This window comes from Lepidochelys olivacea (genome assembly GCF_965140295.1).
Source record: "Lepidochelys olivacea isolate rLepOli2 genome assembly, chromosome: 5".
Classification (NCBI taxonomy): Eukaryota; Metazoa; Chordata; order Testudines; family Cheloniidae; genus Lepidochelys; species Lepidochelys olivacea.
Genome location: NC_140415.1, coordinates 76,380,195 through 76,401,244, shown reverse-complemented (window position 1 = coordinate 76,401,244; position 21,050 = coordinate 76,380,195). Strand labels below are relative to the sequence as shown.

Sequence of the window (21,050 nt, the reverse complement as noted above, 5' to 3'; positions counted from 1 at the left end):
AAATATTCAGAAGATGTCAACCTTTTTTAAAAAAAAAACAAACAATTTTAGGTAGAGGCTTGAGATTTTAAACTGGGTATGTAGGACAGTCGTATAGCCAAAGAGTAGAGTTTATACATTAAGGGATAGTCTCTCAGTAAATGAGAATTTAGTGCTCATTAAAGACTACTAGGAGTGATGCATGTGTACTGGAAAAGGAATATACATACCCTCTATGCTTTCTGGGCTGAAATTACCCACTCAAAACCAAATTTTCAATGAATATTTAATGTATTACCAATATCTCATTAGCAACCAGGTAACAAAAATTTTCAACTGAGATTTACTATAGGATCCTTTTACATCTGACACTTCTTTTTAGCACCACAACAATGAGAACAATTTAGTTGCTTAAGTTTATAGACAGAAAAAAAAAAAAACATCTTCACACTGAACTTTTTTCTATGTTCTAAGAAGTGTTATCCTTAGAACACACCGTTCACTTTTTTCATAATTATATATAATATATATACACAATTTAATTTTATATACTCATGAGCTTGCATGCCCCCTTGAACACTAGGGCCTGTTTTACTTAGTTGAAGCAATACTGGTCATGATGCTGTGGTAATCCCCTAAATTTAAGCACCTGGATAGCCACTAAAGAATAGCAGAAGAGACCTTGGTTTAATGCCTCATTCAAGAGATAGCACCTCAGGTGCTAACTCAGGGGTGGGCAAACTTTCCGGCCCAAGGGCCACATTGGGTTTGCAAAACTGTATGGAGGGCTGGGTAGGCAAGGCTGTGCCTCCCCAAACAGCCTGGCCCCACCCCTATCCGACCCCTCCCACTTTCCACCCCCAGACTGACCCCCTCAGAACCTCCCACCCATCCAAGCCCCCTGCTCCTTGTCCCCTGACTGCTCCCTACCGGAACTCCCCGCCCCATCCAACCCCCCCTGCTCCCTGTCCCTTGACTGCCCTGACACCTATCCACACCCCCGCCCCCTGACAGGCCCCCCAGGACTCCCACACCTATCCAACTGCCCCCTGCTCCCTGTCCTCTGACTTCCCCCCGGGACCTCCCGGCCCCCTTACCATGCCACTCAGAACGGCATACCTGCAGCCGCGCTGCCCGGCCGGAGCCAGACACACTGCCATGCTGCCCTGCAGGAGCACACAGCCCCACCGCCCAGAACACTGCCCACGTGGTGGTGGGGAAGGGGAAACAGCGGGGGAGGGGCCGGGGGCTAGCCTCCCCGACAGGGAGCTCAAGGGCCGGGTAGGACAGTCCTGCGGGTCAGATGTGGCCTGCGGGCTGTAGTTTGCCCACCTCTGTGCTAACTGAATCAGACGTTGAGTGTTATCCTTAACCAACAGCAGGGAACTAAAAGTGTTTTTTCTCTCATCACCTTGGAGTTTAAATGTATACTTGCTGCTTTTTTTTTTTAAGCTTTTAGAAAACGTTACAAATGCATAAGTTGTGTAAGTATGTTCTGTGTAGTGCATAAATGCATATTCCAATCTTATAGTAATACAGCTAACATTTCTGAAGTTTGCGAGTGAGATTTGTGCTTAGTAAAGCTAGAGACAAATAAAATACTGACTTCAGCTAAACATAGGGAAGCTACACTCCCTACATAACTGAAGAGGTCTGTGTAAGCTCGTAAGCTTATCCCTCTCACCAACAGAAGTTGGTCCAATAAAAGATATTACCTCACCCACCTTGTCTCTCTAATATCCTGGGACCAACACTGCCTAGTTCATTTAAATGACGTGCAGTGACCTGTCTAAACTTCTCCTTGACCAGACAACATTTTTTTCTATGGTTTTGTGATTTGAACAAACTGTAGGCAGCAAACCAGACTGCGGCCAAACTCGTTTTTCACTTGTTTCTAAACTGGAATTTTAACCCTGAGGAAGAAGGCAAGGGAAATAATCCATTGTACCACCACATTTGTAAAATGTCAGAACTTCACTAGTTTACAACAAAGGCAATATGGCTGCTTATCAGCAATGATCTATTTTATATAGATAATATAAAAAACAATACGTAACAAGTTGAAAACTTTAAAAATGATTAAAGTTGATTTGGCTTTTGAATAATTGATTGTTGCAGCAAAACTTTCTATGCATGAATTTCACATCAAGCCACATCTTTTAACTTTGTTTTGGGTTGTCTAATTTGCGATATATGTATCTTATTCTAGGAGTTTCTCCAAGCTTGTTCAGATCTTGTGCGACCCCCTATTTGTCAGAGTAGTAATGTGGTTTCCCCATAAACACACTCCTGTCAAGCAGTTAAATTCTAAAGAAATCAAACTATTGATGGCTCTTTCCAAATCAGCATGTCTTTTTATATACATTGTATACAGATAATTCTAATCTGTGGTTAACACAAGATGCTCATTGCATAACATCCTGCAGAAGGGCAGTTATTTGCATCCAGACCCATTGGTTTATATAAACGCACTTAGGCAAGGACTAGCTGGTAAAGTGTACACAAATTCTGCAGAACCATCAAAAACAATACTGAATTTTGAGAACAGTCACTAATTATGAAGGGGCTTGCTTAGATTTCCATAGTTAAGGTTCAGCTCAGATTTAAATTTATGAAAAATACCGAACATCCTCTGAAATTAATGAAGTTGCAATTATCCCAAAACTAGATATTTTCTTCAGGAAATTCAGAGTTAAGGTGACTCAATGAAGGAAAAGAAAAATGAAACAAACTGATATCCTTACAAACCAATGTAATCTAATCAGGCACCACAAACATTATGAAGAAGACACATACACTTACAGTATGGTGTCACTATAGGATAGAGTGAAAGTTGATCGGGTGCTTTAACTGTGCATTGTCCGTACCTTAACATGTTGGCATTTCTTTTAAATTTAATCTTAACTGAATATCCTGAAGAAAACAGGTGGTCTGGGGATAATGGCAACATCCCTATAATGTATTTTGCCTAAATTACTGATCCATAATCTCAATCTAAACTCCAATTTAACATATAAAATGGGTGCATAACGGGTTGGAAAATCATTCCCAGAGAGTGGTACACAGTCATGCTGGAAGGGCACAACAAGCAGGGTCCTGCAGGGATCAGTTCTGGGTCTGGTTCTGTTCAATATCGTGATTAAGAAAATGGCATAGAGAGTACACTTATAAAGTTTGCGGATGAAACCAAGATGGGAGGGGTTGCAAGTGATCTGGAGGATAGGATTAAAATTCAAAATGATCTGGACAAACTAGAGAAATGGTCTGAAGTAAATAGGATGAAATTCAATAAGGAGAAATGTAAAGTACTCCACTTAGGAAGGAACAATCAGCTGCACACATACAAAATGGGAAATGACTGCCTAGGTAGAAGTACTGTGGAAAGGGCTCTGGGGGCCATAGTGGATCACAAGCTAAATATGAGTCAACAGTGTAATGCTGCTGCAAAAAAAGCAAACGTTCTGGGGTGTACTAATAGCAGTATTGTAAGCAAGACACAAAAAGTAATTCTTCCACTCCATTCTGCACTGATTAGGCCTCAACTGGAGTATTGTGTCGAGTTCTGGGCACCATATTTCAGGAAAGATGTCGACAAATTGGAGAAAGTCCAGCAAAGAGCAACAAAAATGATTAAAGGTCTAGAAAACATGACCTTTGAGGGAAGACTGGAAAAAAACTGGGTTTGTTTAGTCTGGAGAAGAGAAGACTGAGAGGGGACATGATAACAGTTTTCAAATACATAAAAGGTTGTTACAAAGAGGAGGGAGAAAAATTGTTCTTATCCTCTGAGGATAGGACAAGAAGCAATGGGCTTAAATTGCAGCAAGGGCGGTTTAGGCTGGACATTAGGAAAAACTTCCTAATTGTCAGAGTGGTTAAGCACTGGAATAAATTGCCTAGGGAGGTTGTGGAATCTCCATCATTGGAAATTTTTAAGAGCAGGTTGGACAAATACCTGTCAGGGATGGTCTAGATAATACTTAGTCCTGCCTTGAGTGCAGGGGATTGGACTAGATGACCTCTCGAGGTCCGTTCCAGTTCTATGATTCTATAATTTTTGTCTGCGAAATTAATATTGGAACTTAAAATAAATGACAAAATTAACTTCAATTTCACTAACTAAAGTTTATAAATTTGTTTTTCTTTTTTAAAGCTCTTTTGTTGGTTTCCATTCTAAAATAAATGCAGATTATGGCGTGAACTCTTTTCATTCTTGATTACTCATCAAACCCATGGCACTTAATTTTGTTTATTCTGCATGCAATATATACCAGTTTAAAAACTTTTTTAGGCATCTTGACAATTGGCTTTTTTGAGGGCAAAAAAAGTCAGTCAGAGGAGATGCCAGGTGCTCTACACTTGCAAAAATCACACTAATTGTTTAGGTGTCCAAATATAAATAAAAAGCCAAACTTTAGAAAGATTTTTAATTTTTTTTTGGCCAAGCATGTATCTAGAAATTCCCCTTTAGTTCTAACTAATATATGAAACTCTAAAAAATTAGGAAACAAATGGACCATGGGGGATGGTTTAAGACAGTGTTTTTCAAACCGTGGGTCACAACCCAGTACTGGGTCGCAGCATGTCAGCCACTGGGTTGCCTTGCTCTGGTCAGCACCAGATGTTAGCACCAGATGGTGCTGACCAGATGTTGCTCTGGTCAGCACCAGCACTGGGATGTTAAAAGTCCCATTGGCAGTGCTGCCCAGCTAAGGCAGGCTAGTGCCTACTTTTTCCGACACCGCGCTGTGCCTCGAAAGCGGCTAGCCGCGGGACTGGCTTCTAGGCAGGAGAGTCACGGGGCTCTGTGAGCTGCCCTCACCCCAAGCACTGGCTCTGCACTCCTATTGGCCGGAAACTGGCCAATGGGAGCTGGAGAGGGCGATGCCTGCGAGCGAGAGTCACACGAAGCTGCTTGCACACCTCTGCGTAGGAGCCGGACCTGTTGCTGGCTGCTTCCGGGGTGCAGCACGGTCCGCAGTGCCAGGACAGGCAGGAAGTCTGCCTCTGCACCCTGGCTGTGCTGCTGACCAGGAGCCGCTGGAGGTAAGTCCACGCCCCAACTCCATGCCCCAGCCCTGAGCATCCCTGCAAATGTGGAACCCCTTCCTGCACCCCAAATCCCCCATCCGCGACCCCAGCCCAGAGCCTGCACCTCCTGCCCAGACTCCCTCCTGCACCCCAACCCCCGGCCCAAGAGCCCCCCTCCACAACCTGGAACCCCTTCCTGCACTCCAAACCCTTCATCCCTGCACCCAGCCCAGACCCCTCCTGCACCTCAACCCCCTGTCCCAGCCTTGAGCCCCGCACCAAACCTGGAGCCCCTGCTGCACCCCAAACCCCTCATCCCCAGCCCCACCCCAGAGCCTGCACCCCCAGCCCAGCACCTTGACCCCCTACCACATTGGCCTGCTAAACCCAGAGTTGTGAGTTCAATCCTTGAGGGGGCCATTTAGGGATCTGGGGTAAAAATTGGGGATTGGTCCTGCTTTGAACAGGGGGTTGGACTAGATGACCCCCTGAGGTCCCTTCTAACCCTGATATTCTACCCCAGCCCAGAGCCCCCCCCCCACACTCTGAACTCCTCATTCCCAGATCCACCTGGCAGCCCTTACCCCTGCACCCCAACCCTCTGCCCCAGCCCTGAGCCCCTCCCACACTCCAAAACCTTCATCCCCAGCTCTGTTAGGTCATGGGCATCAACAATTTTCTTCAACTGGGTCCCCAGAAAAAAAGTTTGAAAACCACTGGTCTAAAAACCACCTGATATGCTACTCAGTATTTCTGGTATGTACGGTGTATTGTTTTGCTGGTCCAGAATATTTTCACTACAGAGTCTCAGGCATTTTATTGCACTCAGATTGGCACATAACATGTTAGACAAAGTTAACAGTTCTAAGCATTGGTCATTTGAAATAAGAACTATTTCCCACTGTGTAGCAGTACAAATTTAAGAAGAACTTTCCCCTAAACTGACACATTTACTTACTATGTTCACTATAGCTCAAGTTTAGTCAGCTGATGTCAACTACAAAAGGGGAGTGCGTAGCCTTCTGTCATCTGTGCAAACAGTAGGTGGCTTCTGTTTGAAATCTGAGCAATATGTGCTTCTGCTTAGATCTCTATGATAAGTTTTACTAGAACAGAGTTTCACATGAAATTTGACTTTCAGAGTTGAAAAAAAAAGAAAAGCTCCAGCATGACAATTTATTCATCCTCACACACCTCCGAAATCCCCTCCTCCAAATACAAATTCTCATTCCCCCCCACTTACAGCCAATACCTTTTGCTGGCTTCTTTGGATCTTATCCTCCAACTCTCCTTTAGGTCCTCTTACTTTGACAGAGGAAGGAGGCTCCACAAGAGAGTTGCAACTAAGCATGCATGAACACATTTGACCTGTTAATCTCAAGAATGTTTTTCTCATCTTCAATACAACTTTCAAACATTGTATTAAGCACAAAAAAGTACTCAGTGCATGTAACATGCATTATGTTGTGTTAGCTTGTTTGTTTAAAAGATGAACAGCTAAATTTTGAAATCTGCAATATTTGGTAGTGTCTTTTTTCATAACACATGGCAACAAGATACTCCAGGCAATGCTCTGAGGAACAGACATGTCCCACCTGACTTGAAACCATAGTGACTCAAAACTATATTTTCTCTCTAGCATCATATGATTGAATGAGCCCTTCCTTAATTACTGGAAGAGTTAAATATATCAACATGAAACTTAAACCACAAACAATTAAAGTTCTTCACAAGAATATATAATATAAAAAAGTTAAAACTATGAACAAATATAAAAAATGTTTTATTTTTTAAAATGTTGGTGGATTTAATGCTTGTGAGAGTAAGGGAAGAGCAGCAGGGGACAGAACCAGGCATAAAACATGTAGGCTTAGTGAAAGTTTTCCAACATGGATTTAATGCACTTCAACCTGACCTGCAACACCCTTGCTACTAGTGCCCTGGGCCTCATAAACAGAGACTGTCAGTTGTGCTCTTTTGGTGATGTCCACAAGGGATTATACTGAGACCACAAAAGTTCTTTTCACATAAAACCTAAACAGGATTTCAATCTAGATCTCTAGAGGCTAAAAAACTAGTCCCCCCTTCAAACAGTTGTAAGCACTCCACTATGCTTTTGACGGTCTTTCAAAGGGAATTTCCTATTTAAAGCTGACAATAGAAAACGATTCTTGAACAGTTAATCCAACCAATGAACACAACAGCCAGCTAATGGACATTTTTCTTTCTATATACCAGATTAGTCAGTTTTTTTCACTGAGCAAACAATTTGTATGCAGTTTCTGTAGGCTGTTAAGTATAGTATTTCAGAATATGCATGCAACATTAGGTAAAGCAAAACTTTTATACAGACTGAAATACCACTTAGGGTTGTTGTAAAAACAAAACAAAAAAACAACAATATTTGTATTCTTGTATATAATTTCCATCATATACACATAGGCTGTTGGAATTTATGTAAACTTTCATAGTGAAAAATCTGATCATGCAAATGTCTTTAACAACTGTCTAGATAAAGGTCTAAGTTTCCAAATAGAAAAAGCTCCTTAGACTGAATTCCAAAGTGCTCTCCTTAACTCATAGTAAGTCAATTATACACTATATATTTTACAAATAGCTATTTCTACCTCATCTCCCAGGTAGTGTTACTTTCAAAGACAGATACAAAATAACTCAAGGAGAAGTTATGGGCCGGATATAGGTTGTTTTTTTTGGGGGGGGGGGGGGCAGAGAGGGGATGTGTTATGGAAGAGGTCAACCTAGTCAGAATGATCCCTTCTGGCCTGAAAAATCTGTGAAAAAAAGCAAGTAACATATGTTAATGGGTGTATTAAGTGTTCTTTTGACCGACAAAAAAGATTTTTTTTCCCTTGGGGGGGGGAGGGGAGAAGTAGGCAATTTAATTAGTTTTCATTGCAAATTTATTTATAACATTTAAAATTTTATCCTGAGACAATTCTGGCATAAAAAAAATCTTCCCAAGCTAAAACCATTAAATTTAAAATAAGCTTTAAACAGTTTTTTATAAATTTCAGTAAACAAGATTTTATAGCTTTAAAACAATTAAAATACCCACAACTTGTGTATGCTGAATAACACAACTGGTAATTGTATTTTGCTCTAGATTTTTCTAATTCCACCAAAGCTGCTACAGGTGAAAATTTTCAGAGCCCAAATAATAGCACTGCTTATTTACTTCATGTTGGAGCCTCAGTGAGGAAATATTTTTATAGTTAAGAAAACAGCCAAGTGTTTCTGGGTATAAACATGTCAGACTAGAAATCAGCTAAAAAAATAATGGCAACAATTTATTTTGAACCATCATTGCTCCCCAGAGATTCATGGATAACTCCAATGTTAGTCCACCTCAGACTGGTCATGAAATTAGCTCTCTTTTCACCACTCTTCTGTAAGTAATTTTAAGTCATTCTACATACATATTCTGCCACCTGTCGCTAGCAATTAGTGGGGCAACTTGTTTGAAAAACTCTTTTCAGTCAAAGCACATTTATGGTCAAACGTGGGAAACATACATGAATGTTTAGTTCTTACACCTTGGGCATAATTTTTATGCCAAGTTGGCTGGTTACTACAATATTTGGTCTTTAAGGGGGTTTCTTCGTCAGACCCTAACTACTCCCTTCACATGATTTTAAAGTCAGAGCTAATTCCAGTGGCAGTCATTTCGGTGTACAGGAACCAGCATGATGAAGAGAGGGTTCGGTCTAGCCCATGGAAAGAGCAAACAAATAGAAGGGGACAGAGTCCCAAAGGATCCCGCAGAGGAAGGGGAGAAGAAGCCAGTGGTTGCAGGGCCCCAACCCAACAAGATACTTGGGCACGAGTCGCCCGTTGACTTGGCTGACTCGCATGATTATATAGGTTCTTGTGAAGCAAGATCTAGAAGAGCCAGACTTGACTGCTGTGTTTTCTTATTTGCAAATGATCAGATGCCGACCAAGTTAAAGCAGTTCAATTTCCTGGGGAGGGAACTGTGCACAGCGTGTGCAATAAACTGCCCACAGGCTCCTCACTAGATTTTAGACAACGAGAAGAGGAGCCAAGCCAGGCAGGACGGAAAAGGCGAAATCACCCGGAGAGCGGCTGTATGGTGAGTCGGGCTGCTCTGACTGCACGCAGGGATCGATGCAGGCAGAGCCAGCGTTGCCGGGGCAGCTCGCCGCGTACCCCGCACACGCCCAGCCGCGGGGCAAGACTGCGAGCCCCACGGCACCGCGGAGGCAGGGGCAGAGGGGCACGCTGGCTCGCCCAGGCCAGACAGGGAGGCTGGAGCGGAGCCAGTGCCCTGTCCCCGCAGCCCCCTCCCAGCACCGGCAGCGTTAATGGAGCAGCCGATAGCCCCCGCCCGGCCCCAGGGCAGACGGGACTAGGTCCGGGGCGAGCCGGTCCGTCTGTCCAGGGGGGTCCCGCGCACGCGGCGGCGGCGACACTTACTGTGTGCGGGGACAGGGCGCAGCAGCACCGAACCCCGCGGAGGAGGCAGCTCCCTGGGCAGCGCGTGCGACGACTCGAGTCCCGGCTAGGAGCCTGCGGCTGCCACCACCTGGGGGAAACTCCCTGAAACGCTCCGGTCCCCACGCCCATGGGCGGGGCCAGAGGCCCGGGGGCGGGCTGAGCGGCGATGGGGCAGGGCCGTGTCACTGTCCGGCCGGCCGAGCCAGGTGAGGGTGGGCGCTTCTGTGCGGGGGCGGGGCTTCCCCCCACAGGCTTTGCGGCGCGGGCGGAGAACGGCCCGGGCAGGGCGGTCTCAGGACCCGTCGAGTTTCAGTGGCGGGTGCGGACTCGCCCCCATCAGGCGGCCGGTGCGGGTCCCGGGGCCCGCGCCCCATCGCAGGAGCCAGAGGGGACGTCGGGCGGGACAGCCGAGGTGAGGTGGCCGGGGAAGTCGAGGCTCGCCGAGGCTCCGGTGCGGACGCGGGCCAGCTCCGGGCGGACCCGACCGGACCGGACCGGACCGGACCGCAGCTCGTTGCAAGAGGGGAGGGTTGAGATTTGTGTCGTTCGCGTTCTCGCCCGCGCGCTGCCAAGGTGCCGCAGGGGTTAACGTCTGCCGGGGGCCGGGGGGGCCGGAGCGGGCGAAGGAGGCCAGTGGGGGTGGGGCTGGGCGACCTCCTGAGCTGCCATCGCCCGCCCTTTCCCGCTGCCCCGCCAAAGCGCTTCTCTCCCGCTCCCCCGCAATGCTGCGCGGCTCTGACCCTGCCGCGGGCTGTGACCCCTGCCGGGAAGGCCCGGGAGCGGAGGTGAGCGCGTAGGAGACACGACCACACACCTCTGAACGCTGGGTGGGAAATGAAAGAGAGGGGCCCGCGAGGTCGCGCACGGGTGGGAGGCATTAACTTTGTCCAAGAATCTGTGATTTTCCCCTTGTTTTTGAGCAAAAGGCAGGAGCGAGCGTGCTGGACTGTAGCGAGGTGGAAGGGAAGAGCTTCCTCGGAAACTCTCACCCTTCAGCTAGCTGCCCCGCTAGCTCTCCTTGCCTGAGAGCTGATATGCCTACACCAGTATCTTCAGTACTTTACCGTCCACGGTCTCTCTCAAGTGCGCTTGCAAAGCCGTAATAGTGCTCAGCAGAGCCAGTGTGCATCCTTACAGCTGTGGTCTATATTTTGTGAATGTCATTACGTTTATTAAAAGTTACAATTCACAGAAGTCTGTCCTGTGCTTCATCTCTTCACTTCTATCCTTGCAAGAATTCCAAATGACCCTACCAGGACCAGTATGAAAATGACAGGTTTCAGAGTAACAGCCGTGTTAGTCTGTATTCGCAAAAAGAAAAGGAGTACTTGTGGCACCTTAGAGACTAACCAATTTATCTGAGCATAAGCTTTCGTGAGCTACAGCTCACTTCATCGGATGCATACCGTGGAAATTGCAGCAGACTTTATATACACACAGAGATCATAAAACAATACCTCCTTCCACCCCACTGTCCTGCTGGTAATAGCTTATCTAAAGTGATCATCAAGTTGGGCCATTAGAAGAATAGCAGGTGACACTGGTTTGTGGCACAGTTATGCTGAGCTGTGACCAGAGTTTTCCTCCAGGTTTCTAGGAGGCTTCTGGTTTCCCTCAAACATCGTTGTAATACTCCCCCACTCTGAACACTAGGGTATAGATGTGGGGACCTGCATGAAAACCTCCTAAGCTTATCTTTACCAGCTTAGGTCAAAACTTCCCCAAGGTACAAAATATTCCACCCTTTGTCCTTGGATTGGCCGCTACCATCACCAAACAAATACTGATTACTGGGGAAGAGCTATTTGGAAATGTCTTTCCCCCCAAAATACTTCCCAAAACCTTGCACCCCACTTCCTGGACAAGGTTTGGTAAAAAGCCTCACCAATTTGCCTAGGTGACTACAGACCCAGACCCTTGGATCTTAAGAACAATGAACAATCCTCCCAACACTTGCACCCCCCCCACTTTCCTGAGAAATGTTGGATAAAAAGCCTCACCAATTTGAATAGGTGACCACACCCAAACCCTTGGATCTGAGAGCAATGAAAAAGCATTCAGTTTTCTTACAAGAAGACTTTTAATAGAAGTAAAGAAATCCCCTCTGTAAAATCAGGATGGTAAATACCTTACAGGGTAATTAGATTCAAAACATAGAGAATCCCTCTAGGCAAAACCTTAAGTTACAAAAAAGATACACAGACAGAAATAGTTATTCTATTCAGCACAATTCTTTTCTCAGCCATTTAAAGAAATCATAATCTAACGCATACCTAGCTAGATTACTTACTAAAAGTTCTAAGCCCTGGTCTACACTAGGACTTTAGGTCGAATTTAGCAGCGTTAAATCGATTTAAACCTGCACCCGTCCACACAGTGAAGCCCTTTATTTCGACTTAAAGGGCTCTTAAAATCGATTTCCTTACTCCACCCCTGACAAGTGGATTAGCGCTTAAATCGACGTTCCCAGCTCGAATTTGGGGTACTGTGGACACAATTCGATGGTATTGGCCTCCGGGAGCTATCCCAGAGTGCTCCATTCTGACCGCTCTGGACAGCACTCTCAACTCAGATGCACTGGCCAGGTAGACAGGAAAAGAACCGCGAACTTTTGAATCTCATTTCCTGTTTGGCCAGCGTGGCAAGCTGCAGGTGACCATGCAGAGCTCATCAGCACAGGTGACCATGATGGAGTCCCAGAATCGCAAAAGAGCTCCAGCATGGACCGAACGGGAGGTACGGGATCTGATCGCTGTTTGGGGAGAGGAATCCGTGCTATCAGAACTCCGTTCCAGTTTTCGAAATGCCAAAACCTTTGTGAAAATCTCCCAGGGCATGAAGGACAGAGGCCATAACAGGGACCCGAAGCAGTGCCGCGTGAAACTGAAGGAGCTGAGGCAAGCCTACCAGAAAACCAGAGAGGCGAACAGCCGCTCTGGGTCAGAGCCCCAAACATGCCGCTTCTATGATGAGCTGCATGCCATTTTAGGGGGTTCAGCCACCACTACCCCAGCCGTGTTGTTTGACTCCTTCAATGGAGATGGAGGCAATACAGAAGCAGGTTTTGGGGACGAAGAAGATGAGGAGGAGGAGGAGGAGGTTGTAGATGGCTCACAGCAAGCAAGCGGAGAAACCGGTTTTCCCGACAGCCAGGAACTGTTTCTCACCCTAGACCTGGAGCCAGTACCCCCCGAACCCACCCAAGGCTGCCTCCTGGACCCAGCAGGCGGAGAAGGGACCTCTGGTGAGTGTACCTTTTAAAATGCTATACATGGTTTAAAAGCAAGCATGTGAAAGGATTACTTTGCCCTGGCATTTGCGGTTCTCCTAGATGTAGTCCTAAAGCCTTTGCAAAAGGTTTCTGGGGAGGGCAGCCTTATTTCGTCCTTCATGGTAGGACACTTTTATCACTCCAGGCCAGTAACACATACTCGGGAATCACTGTAGAACAAAGCATTGCAGTGTATGTTTGCTGGCATTCAACCAAAATCCGTTCTTTCTCTCTCTGTGTTATCCTCAGGAGAGTGAGATATAATTCATGGTCACCTGGTTGAAATAGGGTGCTTTTCTTCAGGGACACATTCCTGCTGTGCTGTTTGCCTGTGGCTGAACAGAAATGTTCCCCGCTGTTAGCCACGGGGAGGGTTGAGGGGGTAGTCACGCGGTGGGAGGAGGCAAAATGCGACCTTGTAACGAAAGCACATGTGCTATGTATGTAATGTTAACAGCAAGGTTTACCCTGAAAGAGTGTAGCAACTGTTTTATAAAATGTGTCTTTTTAAATACCGGTGTCCCTTTTTTTTTCTCCACCAGCTGGATGTGTTTCAATGATCACAGGATCTTCTCCTTCCCAGAGGCTAGTGAAGCTTAGAAAGAAAAAAAAACGCACTCGAGATGAAATGTTCTCCGAGCTAATGCTGTCCTCCCACACTGACAGAGCACAGATGAATGCTTGGAGGCAAATAATGTCAGAGTGCAGGAAAGCACAAAATGACTGGGAGGAGAGGTGGCGGGCTGAAGAGAGTAAGTGGCGGGCAGAAGACAGGGCTGAAGCTCAAATGTGGCGGCAGCGTGATGAGAGAAGGCAGGATTCAATGCTGAGGCTGCTGCAGGACCAAATCAGAATGCTCCAGTGTATGGTTGAGCTGCAGCAAAGGCAGCTGGAGCACAGACTGCCACTGCTGCCCCTCTGTAACCAACCACCCTCCTCCCCAAGTTCCATAGCCTCCACACCCAGACGCCCAAGAACGCGGTGGGGGGGCCTCCGGCCAACCAGCCACTCCACAACAGAGGATTGCCCAAAAAAAAGAAGGCTGTCATTCAATAAATTTTAAAGTTGTAAACTTTTAAAGTGCTGTGCTTAATGTGCTGTGTGGAATTTTCCTTCCCTCCTCCACCACCCCTCCTGGGATACCTTGGTAGTCATCCCCCTATTTGTGTGATGAATGAATAACGAATGCATGACTGTGAAGCAGCAATGACTTTATTGCCTCTGCAAGCGGTGATTAAAGGGAGGAGGGGAGGGTGGTTAGCTTACAGGGAAGTAGAGTGAACCAAGGGGCGGGGGGTTTCATCAGGGAGAAACAAAGAGAACTTTCACACTGTAGCCTGGCCAGTCATGAAACTGGTTTTCAAAGCTTCTCTGATGCGTGCCACGCCCTCCTGAGCTCTTCTAACCGCCCTGGTGTCTGGCTGCGCGTAACCAGCAGCCAGGCGATTTGCCTCAATCTCCCACCCCGCCATAAACGTCTCCTCCTTACTCTCACAGATATTGTGGAGCACACAGCAAGCAGTAATAACAGTGGGAATATTGGTTTCGCTGAGGTCTAAGCGAGTCAGTAAACTGCGCCAGCGCGCCTTTAAACGTCCAAATGCACATTCTACCACCATTCTGCACTTGCTCAGCCTGTAGTTGAACAGCTCCTGACTACTGTCCAGGCTGCCTGTGTACGGCTTCATGAGCCATGGCATTAAGGGGTAGGCTGGGTCCCCAAGGATACATATAGGCATTTCAACATCCCCAACAGTTATTTTCTGGTCTGGGAATAAAGTCCCTTCCTGCAGCTTTTGAAACAGACCAGAGTTCCTGAAGATGCGAGCATCATGCACCTTTCCCGGCCATCCCACGTTGATGTTGGTGAAACGTCCCTTGTGATCCACCAGAGCTTGCAGCACTATCGAAAAGTACCCCTTGCGGTTTATGTACTCACCGGCTTGGTGCTCCGGTGCCAAGATAGGGATATGGGTTCCATCTATAGCCCCACCACAGTTAGGGAATCCCATTGCAGCAAAGCCATCCACTATGACCTGCACATTTCCCAGGGTCACTACCCTTGATATCAGCAGATCTTTGATTGCGTGAGCTACTTGCATCACAGCAGCCCCCACAGTAGATTTGCCCACTCCAAATTGATTCCCAACTGACCGGTAGCTGTCTGGCGTTGCAAGCTTCCACAGGGCTATCGCCACTCGCTTCTCAACTGTGAGGGCTGCTCTCATCCTGGTATTCATGCGCTTCAGGGCAGGGGAAAGCAAGTCACAAAGTTCCATGAAAGAGCCCTTACGCATGCGAAAGTTTCGCAGCCACTGGGAATCGTCCCAGACCTGCAACACTATGCGGTCCCACCAGTCTGTGCTTGTTTCCCGAGCCCAGAATCGGCGTTCCACAGCATGAACCTGCCCCATTAGCACCATGATGCATGCATTGGCAGGGCCCATGCTTTCAGAGAAATCTGTGTCCATGTCCTGATCACTCACGGGACCGCGCTGACGTCGCCTCCTCGCCCGGTATCGCGTTGCCATGTTCTGGTGCTGCATATACGGCTGGATAATGCGTGTGGTGGTTGATGTGCTCCTAATTGCCAAAATGAGCTCAGCGGTCTCCATGCTTGCCTTGGTATGGCGTCCGCACAGAAAGAAGGCGCGGAACGATTGTCTGCCATTGCTCTGACGGAGGGAGGGGCGACTGACGACACGGCTTACAGGGTTGGCTTCAGGGAGCTAAAATCAACAAAGGGTGTGCCTGTACATCAAGGAGTATTTCAGGCAGGACTGCACGGAGGGTTCCAATAAGAAATGGTGCACCTAAGTTATCGTTCTTATTGGAACAAGGAGGTTAGCCTGGCCTCTGATTGATACATGGCTAGATTAACCTCGCTGCGCCTTCTCTGTGACTGACTGCAGTGTGATCTAGACAGGGGAGGAGGAAAATGAGTCCAAAACAAATCTGGTCTATGTCTTGTTCTGACCCACTCCATCAATCCTTTACATCTTTGGCTGGCAGCAGACAAAAAAGGCGCGAAATGATTGTCTGCCCTTGCTTTCACGGGGGGAGGGAGGGTGGGAACGGGGTCCTGACGATATGTACCCAGAACCACCCGCGACAATGTTTTAGCCCCATCAGGCATTGGGATATCAACCCAGAATTCCAATGGGCAGCGGAGACTGCGGGAACTGTGGGATAGCTACCCACAGTGCAACGCTCCAGAAGTCGACGCTTGCCTCGGTACTGTGGAAGCGCTCCGCCGAGTTAATGCACTTAATGCACTTAGAGCATTTTCTGTGGGGACACACACACTCGAATATATAAAACCGATTTCAAAAAAACCGACTTCTATAAATTCGACCTAATTTCGTAGTGTAGACATACCCGGTATATCCCCGACAAAAGCAGCATATAGACAGAGACCCTTTGTTTTTCTCCCTCCTCCCAGCTTTTGAAAGTATCTTGTCTCCTCATTGGTCATTTTGGTCAGGTGCCAGCGAGGTTACCTTTAGCTTCTTAACCCTTTACAGGTGAGAGGAGTTTTCCTCTGGCCAGGAGGGATTTTAAAGGGGTTTACCCTTCCCTTTATATTTATGACACTACCATTGAAAAGAACTGTATTCACATGTTCATTACACACCATTTGTTCCACATTCAATAGAGAATTTACACAAGCAAAAACAAAAAATTAGTTCTGAGAAGGGACACTGAATACAGGATCAGGTGACTACAAAAACAAACAGGGATTTTGAAATTTTACAAATATTTTTAGATTTTTTTAAAAAACAATTCTTTTGTCCTCTCCACCTATGCACTCACTCGTAGCTGTCAGGTTTGATTGATCTGACTGCTGTATAGGTTCCCATTCCTTTAATTTTGAACAGCTTTAACAAAAACAATTTTCCTACTAAAGATATGGGGTGAAACTGAGTCAGCTGGCTATGAGTTTATGAAGAAGCTACTAACTTGAGAAACAGGTTCTAAAGGTGTTCAGAGTAAATACACATTAAATTTCTGAAGATGAACATGAATTGTATTTATCCTTATAAATTAAATTGAGGGGAAAATACAAGGAGTGTTTTCTAGCGTGTGGTGTTCATGGAGCTATATTTGGTATCCTTAAGGTCATGAGTTATAAGTTAACCTTGTAATTTGGTTATAAGTCTAGGGGAAATTCCCTTTAGAATTAGATATGAAATCACCTCAGTACATAATAAGTGAGTCCATTGTCCAAATTATACTGATATATCTATACGTAACTTAAACCATTTAACTGGCATCACTGAAATGAAAACTCCTGAGGTATTAAAACACTATTTTAAATGTTGATTGTATTTCTAAAATAAATAACTGGACTAGTGGAAATATGGCCAGGCTGCAGTTTATTTTAGAAGTTGTGCTATTACTGAAGAATTACTTCTTTAGATTAGAAGAAGCTATAGTGCTCTTCTTTAAAACACTAAAATATCCTATTTGAAGAGGAAATAATTAAAACAAAGCAGGAGTTCATGTGAAAAACATAATTTCCCTTCCCCCATGCTCCCTTTCAAACTCCATGCTCCAGGGCCCGTTTCAAGGGCCTTTGACCTGTCCTCTGGTCCATTCCCATCCTGCCATCCCACATATATGTTCTTCCAGCTCCTAGCAGCATTGTGGGAGAGGGAGTTTCTTGCTTCTCCCTGAGGCTTTAGTGGTCAGGGTTTGGTGTTTTCAATGCCTCTGCTTAGCTTTGATTCCTGATCAGGGAAACCTCTTGCCTGGGTGCCTTTACCAGGGCTGATCCCTGAAGGCGGGCTTCTTCATGGACCTGGTGTTTTGAATGTAGTGGATTTCAGTAACTTGTTTTTCCCTTTCAACTCTGTCATGTTTTTCTTCTTCATTCCTCTTTTCCCATCTTGACTTTTTCAAACTCTGTTCTCTAGGGCCTGGTCTCAGTGTGCTCTTAAGCTTTGCTTTTGCCCATCCCACGTATGCCTTCCTCCACGTTGTATCAATATTGTGTGGAGAAAAATTCTAACTCCTTCTTCCTGGTTGTCGAGTGGTCAGGGTTTGGTGTGTCATTGCCATGGCCCAGGTTCGATTCTGGTTTTCCTTTTGCTGTCCTTCCTGAGGAGTAGTGAGGGTGAGTATGTACAGCAAGAATAGGAGGGAGGGGCCAGCTGCAGGGTGCCAAGTAAGCTGCGTCTGCCCATATGAAGTTGATGTTACAAGCTGTCAGGGTGGATAAAAATCAGTAATTTTTAAAAATTAAATCAGATTTTTGGATAAAATATTTTTTGAGGAAAAAATCTATCTAAAGATATCTTTGAGCTAAAATGCATCTTAATTAAAACTATCTCATCATGGAATAGGGATTATAAATTCTAATTCTATAGTATGAGACAATATATTCATATAATGTTTAAGAGTCTATTGTCAATGAGTTCCAGTAGTTCACGGATTAGGGACCCAATCTTATGGGGTTCCAGGGGCTTCTGTATAAATTATTTAGGTTAATCTTTCTATCTACCCAATGGGACTCAGTGCTCAGTTTAGAAGATCCCATCAGAGATGCTTAGTTTTGCAGTTCTCAAACTGTGGATTTGTGTCGCCAGAGGTAACATGCTTGTTCACAGCAAAAATGTTTTTAAATAAATAAATACATAGAGGTGAGAAATAACAGACCTCAACCCTATTCTCCCTCTGCAAATTTATGTACACAGAGTCTCTAAAAGTGCAAAGTTTCAAAAAGTTCAATGAGTAGAAGATTGTTGGGGGCGGAATAGATCTGGACAAGGAGAAGTCTGGAGATAAATGTGAGAAGGGAGGGACAGGCAGTAGAAACAAAAGTGAAACTGTTTGAGCAGCATATTCCAGAAGTCTTGAGGTCTTTCTGAGTGTAGCGTTCATTGATTTGAGATCTACCATACCATTCTCTCACTAGAAGGGAAAACCTATAATGGCAGCAGGCTGTAAACGAGACCCAGTTTGGGAATATTTTAATGAAGTTCCTCTACCTGTGGGTAAGACAGGCATGCGTGCAAAATACAAACAGTGCAACAAAGAAATGCAAGGCCTAGATGCCCAAATGAAGCAACATCATGAGAAGTGTTCCTTCTCGGGAGGAAGCTGTGTTGAAGATGATGAGAGGAACATGTCTGAACATGCCAGATCTTCAGGTTGGTAAACTTTTTTATTTCATACTTCTTTCCTAAGAATTGCCTGTCTTCCTTCTGAACTATTCTTGAATTCTCATGTTTGAGCAAAAAATATAGTTGTTACTCTATGGTACTATCATTTTAGATGCACTTGTGATAAAAAATAAATAGCTGAAATAGGCAGATCTTCTTTTTACAATTTCACCTTTCAGGTAGTACTGAGTGTCAGTGAATGCAATGAGTAATACTCAATGAGCAGTATGGTAATAATAATTAAATAACTGCATTGACTTGTTTTGTTTAGGAGAATCCCTCCTCAACATACAGAATTCTGAAGACTATCCACCTTCAAGATCACCATCATTTTCTATAGTTTCAGAGTTATCTGCCAATGATAGTGTTTCAGTCACATCACGTATGTCACATAGCCTCAGTATTACACCTGTTACAAAAAGGAGTAAAAAAAAAAATCTCCATCATCCAGAAACAACCATAGGTAAATTTGTGATAAGAACCAGCAGATTACAAAAAGAGGTAATTGATGAATAAATTGCCTGGTTTGTTTATGCAACAAACTCTCCTTTCTGTATGATTGAGAATCCACACTTCATTAATATGGTTCAGTCATTAAGACCAGGATATAGTTCACCCAACAGAGCAGATGTCACAGGCAAATTTTTGGATAAAGTGTATGAAAAAGAAACTGAGTAGTGTGCAAAAGGTCTAGCGGGTAAAATTGTTAACCTGAGTCTTGATGGGTGGAGCAATGATCCACAATGTCCACGTTGTATGTGCTTGTGTGACAACAGAAGAAGGGAATGTCTTCCTTCCAGAAACAACTGATACATCAGGAAATGCACACACAGCAGAATACTTACAAGAAGGAGCAGTAAATGCTATAACAAACTGGGAAAAAAATGCAAATGTCTAGTACGCAGCTTGGTCACAGACAATACTGCAAATGTATCCAAGATGAGAAGAAATTATTTAGAAGAGAGTGAAGAGAGTCCCAAGCTAATAACATATGGTTGCAGTGCTTCCGTAACAACCACTTTGCAGCAGCTGCTCTGAAAAAAGTGGGAGGAACCATGCTAATTCTCCCACAAGATGTGCGATGGAACTCAGTAGTGGACTGTTTTGAGCACTATATCGAGAACTGGCCTAATCTGATGACAGTTTGTGAACAAAATCGTGAAAAAATAGATGTCACTGTCACAGCTAAAGTTCTCAACATTGGGCTTAAGAGAAACGTTGAACACATGCTGAAGCTTATTTCTGTAGCCTTGAAAAAAATGCAGGGAAATAGCTGTTTTAGTGCCGACGCTGTTTAAATTTGGAAGGAACTGAGTGAGATCTTAAAAAGAGAAATATGCAATGACAGAGGTAAATTACAAGCATTAAGAAAAGAATGGGACAAGCACTATCTCCAGGTCATTTTCTTGCAAATATTCTCAATACTCGGTACCAGGGTCAAACCCTTAACTCCTGAAGAAGAGGAGTTGGCTATGATATGGACATCCAGCAATCATCCCTCCATAATGTCAACTATAATAGGGTGAACCATTCAAGAAATATGTTTGCTGATGATGTTTTAAAGAAAGTCACACCAGTGAACTGGTGGAAGTCACTTAAGCACTTGGATTTAGAGACTGTTGAAGTGATAATCTCACTTTTAACAGCAGAAGCTTCTGCCGGTGTAGAAAGAATATTTTCTTCCTCTGGACTAATTCATGCCAAATTGAGAAATCGTTTGGGATCTGAAAAAAGCAGGAAAGCCTGTTTTTCTTTTCCAGATTATGAACAAACATGAAAATGAAGGTGAAGACGACTGAGTTAGCTGCAGAAGCCAATATTTTAAGTTTCTCACGTTGACCTGGCTGACCTAGTCGATTTAATTTTTGTGGTTTTTTTTATTTAACTTTTAGTTAAAAACAATTTTAACAAAAATAAACCTGATTTAAAAAAAAAACTTGAATGATTAACTAAATTCAAAAATTCATGTGCTTGTTTTGTTAAAATTTTACATGTTTGCTGTTGAAGAAAAAAATCTAGAATACATAACGTCGTTGTTTTAGTTAACTAAAACAATTTAAATGTGTGTCTGGTGATGTTCTCCTTCTAATACAGCACGGCAAGAAAATCCTCCAAATATTAATGATTAA

The 21,050-nt window shown here is 44.7% G+C and overlaps 1 protein-coding gene and 1 long non-coding RNA gene across 7 annotated transcripts in view; one reads left to right on the top strand and one right to left on the bottom strand.

The window, feature by feature from the left end:
• TNFAIP8 (TNF alpha induced protein 8) overlaps positions 1-9,575 on the bottom strand; it is a 106,530-nt gene extending 96,955 nt beyond the window's left edge. Inside the window, exon 1 of the mRNA XM_084629266.1 lies at positions 9,466-9,575. Coding sequence (XP_084485392.1) covers position 9,466 — 1 coding nt within the window. The 5' untranslated portion in view covers positions 9,467-9,575. The remainder of the gene's footprint in view (positions 1-9,465) is intronic.
• A 59-nt stretch (positions 9,576-9,634) lies between these two features.
• The window catches only part of LOC311521130, a 127,026-nt gene continuing 115,610 nt past the window's right edge, over positions 9,635-21,050 (top strand). For 5 of the 6 annotated variants that reach the window (XR_014711804.1, XR_014711805.1, XR_014711806.1 and 2 more), the window contains exon 1: positions 9,712-9,898. This is a non-coding gene — a long non-coding RNA (uncharacterized lncRNA). The other variant, XR_014711807.1, reaches the window with a different exon arrangement.